The following is a 10,841-nucleotide window of genomic DNA, read 5'->3' on the forward strand; positions in this document are numbered from 1 at the left end:
GAACCGAGACCTATTTACGGAGGTCTATACACGATTGGAGGTTACGGCGAGGGATACTTTTTCCCTACATGGGTGGCAGCATAGTCTACGGATTGAAGCCCCACCCACCCCTTAGGCGTTTTGCGATTCATCGTTCCGATATGTATTTCGCCTAGTTTTTTAGTTTGGCATCTTTTTTGGACTTGACTTTCATAAACGGCTGTGTGCATCCTGGTTATGCAGAGGCTAGATGTAATTGCTTTCCCAAAAGTAATAAAGCATCCTTTATCGAAAAAAAACCGGCGGTTCCAGAAATAAGTGGAATTCACATCATTTGCCTTATGGCATTTTAGCGTCAGCGTTATGCATGCGTATTTCACAATAAAGATTTATAATAATTTATCCATCACACATAGAGTACGGTCATAATTTAAACAACTCATTGTTTTCATTTGACCAGAGCAAAAACAACAATTATTAAGTTCTTTATTATAAATCTGAAGGGCTAGGTAGCATGCCAACGATGAACATAATAACATTTTATTTTTGTTCCATACGTGCATTATTACCATATTCCTTGTTAGTTACTTTAGGCCATTGTATTCTTATATTGCGTTGTGTTGTATGACATCTCATACCAACCAATATGGTACAAATACCTAAGAATTTCATTGTGTGACCAATCAAAGAATACATTCATAACATGTATATCATCTATATACACCCGAGCTAGACTCTAGTCTTTTCTTTCTTTCTGCCAATTTTTTTTGTAGTTTCTCTTTTGGCCTTCCTCATATTTGAGGAAACATTCAACATCAATAATTTCTAGGCTTGTTGGTCAAATACCAATAAACTTGAGGATCGTACTTTGAAGTTGATCGTCACATGAAAAGTGTTCCGGATTTCACTATTAGTAATATATATTTTAATATGATGAATAATTTCACTCATAATTTTATCCATCTAGTCGTCTCCAGCCGTCTCTCCGGCGAGGCCCCCAATAACCCTTTTTACATCCGGATAGCATTATTTGGCCTAGCCGCGCCCGGCTCCTCGTTTCCCCCGGATTTGGCCTTCAATCCATCCGGAGAGCCCAGGCCATCCCCGCCCCCCCGGGGTGCGCTCAGGGACTCCGGACGAGAGAAAAGCGGGGATGGGCCTGTTCTGTCAGCGAGAGAACACACGAGCCCCACCACTTTCTCGATGCAAATCCCCCTCCCCTCCCGTTGCTATGTTGCCGCCGGCACCGCCCCTCGCCAATCCGCCAGCCGGTTGCCTGAACTCCGCTGTCCCTCCATCCAACAGCCTATATTCTGCCGCCCGTCGTGCCCTCTGCGTATATTCCACCGTCGGGCAACTCCCTCGCATCGCGCCTCGTCGACACGCCCGACAGGTGTTTGTCCAATTTCCTGGCCGGACATGGACTCCGACGAGGAGGAGGAGCAGATGTCCACCGAGCTTTTTGAAGAAGAAATGGCAGCCACCGCCCAAGACAAGGAGCACATGTTGATCCTAGCTTGCATATCCGGCTTGTACGTTGAGTCGTCCATTAGTCGCCGTGGTGGGTCGGCACCAGGTCGCCGGAAGTGCAAGCCGAGGTAGACAATGGAGGGCTACTGCATGCTCTACGTCGACTACTTCACCGACGACCCATTGCATGGTGAGGCTGTTTTTAGGCGTCGTTTCAGGATATGAGCCGGAAGCTCTTCTTGAGAATTGTGTATGCCCTTCGAGAGTACGATTCCTATTTCAGATGCAAGTTGGATTGCACCAGCATGGCAGGGTTTTTTGCGGATGCTGGCATATGGAGCTCATGGCGATTCTGGCTATGACTATCTTCGTATGGCGGAGTCCACCACCCTTGATTGTTTCTACCGGTTCCGCATGGCGATGATAGCAGTGATCAGGGACATCTACTTGAGGTCGCCCACTATCGAACACACTGCTAAAATCCTCGCTGTCAATAAAGCTCGAGGATTTCCAAGGATGCTTGGAAGCATTGACTGCATGCATTGGAAATTGAAGAACTGTCTGTTTGCCTGGCAGGTATTGTAGAAGGGTCACAAAAAAGGCTGCATTGTGATACCTGAGGCAGTGGTTACCCATGATCTCTGGATTTGGCACTCCTTCTTTGGTATACCGGGATCCAACAACGACATCAACGTCTTGCAGTGCTGGCCCATCTTCTCCAAGCTTGTTGAGGGTCATGTTCCCCCGGTTAACTTTGTGATCAATGCCCGACAGAACAACAAGGGATACTATCATGCAAACGGTATCTATCCAAAGTGGGCAACATTTGTGAAGACTATCTATGGCCCCGACCTCCTGAAGGAGAAGGAGTTTGTCAAGGAACATGTTGCCGAAAGGATGTTGAGCGTGCATTTGGTGTCCTGCATCAGAGATTTGTTGTAGTCCGGTTCCCCGCTTTGACTTCGTCCAAAGATCAGATGTGGGAGGTGATGAACTGTTATGTGTGCTTACACAACATGATTATCGAGAATGAGCGAAAGCATCCGGTTCCTCTGAGCGAACAAGCTGCACCATATGACAGAGAGGGTCCTCTTGCACAGCCTAATCACCAGGTGCTGACATCGTGGGTTGTGTTCATCGCTATGCGTCAGGAGATTCGAGACTCCACAATGCATCAACAGCTGCAGGATGATCTGGTGGAGCACATATGGACGCTTCGAGGCAACACCAACTAGTTTCCATTTGATTTGTTTGAAAAATTATCAATTTATTTACTTGTTTGGTTGAACTGTAAACGTTTATTTGTAAATATTGGCAAAATTGGTCAAATTCGTGAACTGTGTTGGATATTTGGCAGCTAGGGATGTTTTTAAAAAAAAATGCCGAACACCAAGCGTCTACCGAGGAGACGGCTGGAACTTCGGCGCTCCCCGGTCGAAACTTTCATCCAATCCAACGCTATTTAGCGCCGAATTTAGCCGTGGACAACGCCAACAGCTGGAGATGCTCTAAATAGGGGACAAGGGAAGAGAAGAACATATCCTTGATCCTCAACGAGCCGCCCCTGCCAATCACGATTCCGTCGCCTGCGGTAGAGTCAGTAGATTGGGCGGACAAGCAGCGGGGCTTCAGTTCCGGTGCACTAGTGGAGAAGAGGCCTTTCGTCCCAAGCAAATGTCCCCGTTTTGAATCAAACCGGGTCCAATGGGGGCACTGGTCCCGGTTTGTGATACAAACCGGGTCTAAAGACCCATCGGCAGGGCGCGACAGGCTGTGTCAGGGCTCGGATGCCTTTAGTCCCGGTTGGTATTACAAACCGGGACTAAAGGGTAGACCTTTAGTGCCGGTTCACTTTACCAACCGGGACTAAAGAGTTTTCTAGGTTTTTCGGTTCCCCACGCACCTCCACCCCCCCCCCCCCCCGTGGATCGCCTTTTTTAACACTGTAAAATAATAAAGAAAATGATAGAAAATTCAAAAAATAAAATCTTTTGAGATTCCTGTATGTTAAGCAACCTACTATTAGGGAAAATTAACAAATTTGAATTTTCACTTTTATTGCAAAAAATGTTTGAAAAATGGTAAAACCGCAATAACTTTTGCATACGACATCAGAAAAAAACGTATAATATATCAAAATGATCGTGGGAAAAAGGAACAAACCATGGCATACATCAAGGAACCAACAACACTAGAATAGGGAACTCGAGACATGTACTCAATATCATCTTCAGAGCTAGGACATTGCAAAGCTGACAACTTGAAATGAGAAGCAATAGGAGTAGTAACTGACTTTGCATCATGCTTATTAAAACGATGAAGAACTTTCTCAATGTACTTTTCCTGACTAAGAAATAACAAACTAGACTTTCTGTCCCTTTTAATTTCCATGCCTAGTATTTTCTTAGCAGGACCAAGATCCTTCATCTCAAACTCACTACTTAATTGATTCTTTAAAATAGTGATCTCTTTCATGCTCTTGGCAGCAATCAACATATCATCAACATATAGCAGCAAATAAATAGGTGATCCATTAACAAACTTGATATACACACAACTATCATACTGAGATCTCTCAAAACCATGTGTAAGCATAAATGAATCAAACCTTTTATACCACTGTCGTGGCGACTCTTTCAGACCATAAAGGGACCTCTTTAATTTGCAAACAAGATCCTCCTTACCAGGCACAACATAACCTTCAAGTTGGTCCATATATATCTCCTCCTCCAACTCACCATGCAGAAAAGCAGTATTTACATCTAGCTGCTCAAGCTCAAGATCATGCATAGCAACAATACCAAAGAAAGCACGAATAGAACTATGCTTCACAACCGGGGAGAATACATCATTATAATCAACACCTGGAATTTGACTGAAACCTTTTGCTACTAACCTTGCCTTAAACCGTGGAGGCTCATTAGGAGACAAACCTTCCTTTCTTTTAAATATCCACTTGCAGCGGACAGCCTTCTTTTGTTTAGGTAAGTGCACAACATCCCATGTGCCATTCTTCTCAAGCGATTGCATCTCTTCTTGCATCGCACCTACCCACTTCTCTTTATCAACCGAAGCAATGGCTTCAGTATATGTACCTGGTTCAATATCATGCTCCACCTGTTCAGCACAACTCAAAGCATAATCAACAATATCACATTCTTGAATTAATCGGGTAGGGGGTGCAATATTTCTCTTAGGGCGGTCAGCAGCAATGGACCGTCCTTGTCGCTGAACAATAGGTGGTGAAGGTGGAACATCATTATCATCATTGTTGGCTTCAGGAACTACATTTTCATTCTCCTTTGCGTGCTCCACCTGCACGCCAATTCTGTGCTGCTCATCATCAGAAACATCAGGAGAATCAATAGCATCAGAAATATCAGTAGACGGACTATCATTAAACATAACCGCCTCAGTAAAAACGACATTCCTGCTCAACACAATTTTCTTAGTTTCAGGATTCCATAATCAATATGCCTTAACTCCTGAACCATAACCTAGGAAGATGCACTTAACAGCCCTTGGCTCCAACTTTCCATTATCAACATGAGCGTAAGCAGTGCAACCGAAAACTCTCAAATCTGAATAATCAGCAGGCGAACCAGACCATACCTCAATTGGAGTTTTCTTATCAAGTGGAACAGAAGGTGACCTGTTGATGAGATAACATGCGGTGGAGGCTGCTTCAGCCCAAAAACTTCTATGCATCTTTGCATTAGACAACATGCAGCGAGCCCTCGAAATAATGGTCCTGTTCATGCGTTCAGCCACGCCATTCTGTTGAGGGGTGTACGGAATGGTATGATGTCTTACCATCCCATCATTGCTGCAAAACTCGTCAAATTCATTTGAACAAAATTCCATACCATTGTCAATACGGAGTATCTTAACCTTCTTTTCAGTTTGGGTTTCTACCATAACTTTCCACTTCTTAAAAGCATTAAAAACATCAGATTTATGTTTCAGGAAATATGGCCACACTTTCCTTGAGTAATCATCAATAATAGTAAGCATGTAATTAGCACCACCATTAGAAGTTCTACGGGACGGACCCCAAACATCAGCATGTACATAATCTAAAATGCCTTTGGTGGTATGAACGGAAGCATTAAATTTTACTCTTTTATGCTTACCAAAGATGCAGTGCTCACAGAACTCAAGCTTACCTAAATCGTAGCCATCAATTAGCTCTCTCATTGCCAATTCTGCCATGTCAAGCTCACTCATATGTCCAAGATGCTTATGCCAAAGGTTAGTCTTACTAGATTCATCAGAACTAATAGCAGCAGCAATACCAGGCAAAGTGCTACCTCTAAGGACATATAATTTCGCAGAATTCATATCACCAATCATAATAATGAGAGAACCTGATGATACCTTCAAAAGTTTGTTCTCACCTTTGTACTTGTACCCGTCACAATCAAGGGTACTCAAAGAGATCAAATTCCTCGCCCTGGAGGGTATGTGTTTCACTCCTGTCAACGTGCGTGTCATCCCATCATGGGTCTTGATCTGAACAGAACCAATGCCAACAATATTGCACTGGTTGTCATTCCCCACACGCACAAAATCTCCACTCTGCACAGACTCATAAGAACTGAACCAATCTTTGTTACAGCAAATATGAAACGAACATGCAGTATCAAGAATCCATTCATCATCACGTGAAACACATGCAACCAAGACAGCTAAGCAATCTCCATCAGAACTACCACTACCATCATTACAAGCAACAACAGCAGCCTCACCCTTACCGGTGACAACGGCAGCCTTACCATTACCATCATTATTTTTCGGTTGGTAAATTCCATTCCTTTTTTCCTTGTTCTGCAGCTTCCAACAATCATCAATATTGTGGTTAGATTTCTTACAATACCTGCAGAACTTGTCACGTCCTTTGGATTTCGAGCGACCTCTGTCGCCCTTGCTCTTATCTCTGTTGTTGTGGTAGTAGTTATCTCGCTGCTCAGGCCTGCCACGGACCTCTAATGCCTCCGCCTTGGAGGACGAACTTTCAGCCTGCACCACAGAATTCATTTTCTCCTTCTGTTGGAGAGCATCATACACTTCCGCGAGAGTTAGTTTGTCGCGGCTCAATAATATGGTGTCACGAAAATTACTGAAAGAATTAGGCAGCGAGCATAAAAGGAGAAGACCTAAATCCTCATCCTCATACTTAACTTCTATAGACTGCAAATCAGAAACAATCTCTTTCCAGGAAGATAGGTGATTCATTACCGAACCTCCCTCTTGCAACTTATGCGAGAACAGCTTCATCTTCACGTGCAATCTGCCCGTGAGATCCTTGGACAAACAGATCTCCTCTAGTTTGATCCATAACTCGGCGGTGGTTTTCTCCTGCAGCACTTCCTGCAGAATATTATTGGACAGATGGAGTTGAATCAACGATAAAGCCTTACGGTCTTTCCGCTTCTCCGCATCGGTCCAGGTATCCTTTGCTTTCTCGCCGAAAGCATCGATCGCTTCATCCAGATCTGAAGATTGGGCGAGAATCGCCCTCATCTTCACTTGCCACAAAGCAAATCTCGTGTTGTAGTCCAGCTGCGGTAGATCGAACTTCAGTGACGACATCTCGTAAACCCTAGATCCAAAGAACACGAGCTCTGATACCACTTGTTATAATCGATGACGAGGCGGTTCCTCGGCAATGCCCACCATGAGGGGCTTGGGTTTTATAGAAAGGCGACGACGGAAGTTCCGGGAGCGAGGCGGTACACGATGTACCCAGGTTCACGTCCCCGCGGTGGAGGATCGCTACGTCCTGCTAGCAATCCAGTATATGAATATATGGGTACAGGGGGCCGCCATAGGCGGAGTAGTTGGATCTAGTCTAGTTCTAGTTCGCGGGCTGCGATGTCTAGGCGTGTCGCCTCTGTGATCTATGTTTCTGATTATGCGTGTCCCTAAGGGGTGCCCCTGCGTGGCTTTATATATCAGCCAAGCTAGGGTTTACAAGAGTCCTAGTAGGATTCATATTGGAGCCTTCTTTCCTTGTAGTCCAAGTTGTTAACGCTTGCGGGTCCAGCTTGTCGAGTCCTTGTGCTGGTCCATCTTGATAATCTGCACCGGGTATGGCAATGTCGAGTACCCGAAGGGTTATGCCCACGTCAGTAGCCCCCGAGTGTCTGGCCGAAGTGAAGCTTCGGGCAGAGACTAAAGTTGTCTTCGCCGAATGTCTTGATCATCTGTTGAATCTTGTGCTTGATGTAGAGTCGAAGTTGCTTTTTGTCGGGTGCGTGAAGTGCTCCCGATGGGAGTAGCCCCCGAGTCTATGGGCGGATGCTTGCAGCCACGCATAGACTCAAGTTGTACTACTCGAAGATCTTGATTGTTGATGCCGACGTCTTCAACTTTATTCTTCTTTGTTGGCGAGGTTGCCATATTTTTTTATCGGGTGCGCGACTAGCGCTCCCGATGGGAGTAGCGCCCGAGCCTGTAGATAAATATGAAATAGTTATGTATAGGGTGTAAAAAATGCTAAGTCAAACACCGTAGACTTTTTCAAGTTCCGAGAACTTGATGCCGATGACTCTGATGATGCCATAGATAGAGGAGTCGATGATTCAGATGATATCCCAGAGGAGCCGCTGATTGAGATGATGGCCCTAAGGAGCCGATGATTGAGATGATGGCCCTGAGGAGCCGATGATTGAGATGATGGCCCTGAGGAGCCGATGATTGAGATGATGGCCCTGAGGAGCCGATGATTGAGATGATGGCCCTGAGGAGCCGATGATTGAGATGATGGCCCTAAGGAGCCGATGATTGAGATGATGGCCCAGAGGAGCCGATGATTTAGTTGATGGCCCAGAGGAGCCGATAATTTTATCGGGTGCGCGTCCAGCGCTCCCGATGGAAGTAGCCCCCGAGTCTGGGCACTGATGCTTGCAACCGTGAGTAGACTCAAGTCGAGTAACTCGATGTTTATAGTTTTCTTCAGGTGCCGTTGACACATTGTTGTATATTTCAAGGGGCAATCCTTAATGCACCTTTGAGCATCGTTGATGCCATTGTTTGTAAGTTTTTCGGTAGGTACATATATATGCACTTTTACCGTGTCAATGCCGTTGGCAAATTTTGAAGGAGCAAATCTTAATTGCCCGTTTAAGCGTATGTGTATTCGTTGGTCAGCAAATTGTTTGAGTGATCAGCTCGCGTTGCAGGTCTTGCTAAACCCGTTGTATGTGCAACTTTGCTTTCAACCGATGCATGTCTTGACTCCGTTGCTCTTTGATACCTTTGTAATTTAAAGTATCGAGCGTGGGTCGTTTTCGTACGTGTTTCATGATCCTTGCTATCTGCGGCATTCTTTGAGGCATCTATAGCAAAGGAAAAGAGTAAGGTCCCCGTTGCTGCATGATCCTTGCTATTTGCGGCACTCTTTGAGGGATCTATAGCAAAGAAAAAGAGCAAGGTCTCCGTTGCTGCATGATCCTTGCTATTTGTGGCACTCTTTGAGGCATCTATAGCAAAGGACAAGAGCAAGGTACTCGAAATAATCTTCAGGGGACCGTGAGCACAGTCAAATCTTCAAGGGACCGTGAGCCCAGTCGAATCTTCAAGGGACTGTGAGCACAGTCAAATCTTCAAGGGACTGTGAGCCCCGAGGTTCATTGTGATATACGAACAAGGTTCCTGACGATGCAGTTCGGGTGTCCCGAATTACTGCAATTCTTCAAAATTTGAGTCTTCATATCTTCTCGGGTTTCAGCGAACCGGCGCTCCCGATGGGAGTAATAGTCTTCATGTCTTCTCGGGTTCCAGCGAACCGGCGCTCCCGATGGGAGTAATAGTCTTCATATCTTCTTGGGTTCCAGCGAACCGGCGCTCCCGATGGGAGTAATAGTCTTCATGTCTTCTCGGGTTCCAGCGAACCAGCGCTCCCGATGAGAGTAACCGCAATAGTTCGAAGATATTCCAGGAGCTCCCGAGTAATCGCAGCGAATCGGCGATGCGGCGGGCGCATCCGACGTAATTGCGCCATCCAAGATAGTCCATGCGGCGGGCGCAACCGAAGTAATTGCGCCATCCAAGATAGTCGGTGCGGCGTGTGCAGCTGAAGTAATTGCGCCATCCAAGATAGTCGGTGCGGCACCTTGGCTGACGTGGCCGATGAAGAGGACGCAGTTGACATGGCCGATCCGCGGCGTGTGAGCATCCGAATATATCGGGTCCGTAATGTCGGGTCTGCGGCAAGCGAGCCCCAGTATGACGAGTGCGTGACGGTGGGCGCGGTCAGCCGAGCAGAGCAGTCGACGGGGCGAGCACCCGAATATATCGGATCCACGATGTCGGGTCCATGGCCAGCGAACTCCCGAGTAAAACGAGTGCGCCATGACGGGCGCGGTCAGCCGAGCAGAGCAGTCGGCTTTTTTTTTTCAATCTGACATATTTGACAAAGTGGGGTGTCGTTTGGCCAGAAGAAATTGATGCAGCCACGAGGCACCTAGCGATGTCGGCTCCTTGAAAGCGTAGGGTCCTTCGGAGTTGAACTGTCTGCGCCTTCTTCTCTCTATATTTTTTTTATCTTCTTCTTTTCACGCAAAACACCGGCAGTCTTGATATCCCGTTTTTGGATCAGAAATAGTCGATGAAGAAGACGGGCTAGCACCCGAATATATCGAGTCCGTAATATTGGGTCTGCGGTACCGGGTCCAAGACAGGCGAGCCCCTGAGTACATGGCGAGTGCGTGACGGTGGGCGCGGCCGACTGAGCAGGGCAGTCGAAGCATTGTTATGACCTGGTCTTTGTTTCGGGTGGCCGTGAAGTTTTCCACTCGTAATGCTCCCGAACCATAAATAAACAGACGTAATTTTCCATCTTAGGCATTGCTTCTGGCAAGAATTGATCCGGTTCTTGTCTTCTAGTTCATATATTTTGAGCGCATACATGCTTTGATTTGGCTGCGCGCCAGCCCGCAGTAGTGGTCATTGCTGCACGTCTCTCCGATCGTCTTTGCACTTGTTATTTTGTTCGTATAGTCACGTGAAACAACACGCGTGTGCTGCGCTGTAGAATCCCAAGCTTGCCCGCACGATTTTCTTTCCTTTTTCGGGTCGATTCAAGCACTGATTCCTTTCTGTAGAACTCCTAGATGGTCCGGCTTTGGTCAGTCGAGTGTGTCGTATGGGATTCAAAAAGGTTTTAAATAGCGCGTAATTTCGCCTGTTTTAGCGCGCAATAGCGGATTTGGACCCTCCACGCTATATTTGACAGAAAATAGTCGCTACAGTGCTAAACACGAAATAACACGCTAAATCGTGCTAAATCGCGCTAAAACACATAACACGTAGCGGCGCTAGCTGCAAAAAACAAAGGTCCATGCCAACTCAGCCGCCCAAAAGTCCAATTTCCCCAACAAAGCTAAATA

General features: G+C 46.2%; 1 protein-coding gene across 1 annotated transcript; it reads left to right on the plus strand.

Moving 5' to 3' along the window:
- The first annotated feature begins 1,584 nt into the window (after window positions 1-1,584).
- LOC127348111 (uncharacterized) lies at window positions 1,585-2,391 on the plus strand. Its single transcript, XM_051374209.1, has 3 exons — window positions 1,585-1,639; window positions 1,733-2,025; window positions 2,224-2,391. The coding sequence occupies exons 1-3, from the start codon at window positions 1,585-1,587 to the stop codon at window positions 2,389-2,391; spliced, it is 516 nt and encodes a 171-aa protein (XP_051230169.1).
- The last annotated feature ends 8,450 nt before the right edge of the window (window positions 2,392-10,841 follow it).

Source organism: Lolium perenne, chromosome 4 (genome assembly GCF_019359855.2).
Source record: "Lolium perenne isolate Kyuss_39 chromosome 4, Kyuss_2.0, whole genome shotgun sequence".
Taxonomy (NCBI): Eukaryota; Viridiplantae; Streptophyta; class Magnoliopsida; order Poales; family Poaceae; genus Lolium; species Lolium perenne.

Excerpts from the sequence above, each read along its gene's own strand:
- LOC127348111 (XM_051374209.1), top strand. The coding sequence starts at position 1,585 with ATGGAGGGCTACTGCATGCTCTACGTCGACTACTTCACCGACGACCCA. Across the intron at positions 1,640-1,732 it reads CACCGACGACCCATTGCATG|ATGCAAGTTGGATTGCACCA; the intron begins GTGAGGCTGTTT and ends TTCCTATTTCAG. Across the intron at positions 2,026-2,223 it reads ACTGTCTGTTTGCCTGGCAG|AACAACAAGGGATACTATCA; the intron begins GTATTGTAGAAG and ends AATGCCCGACAG.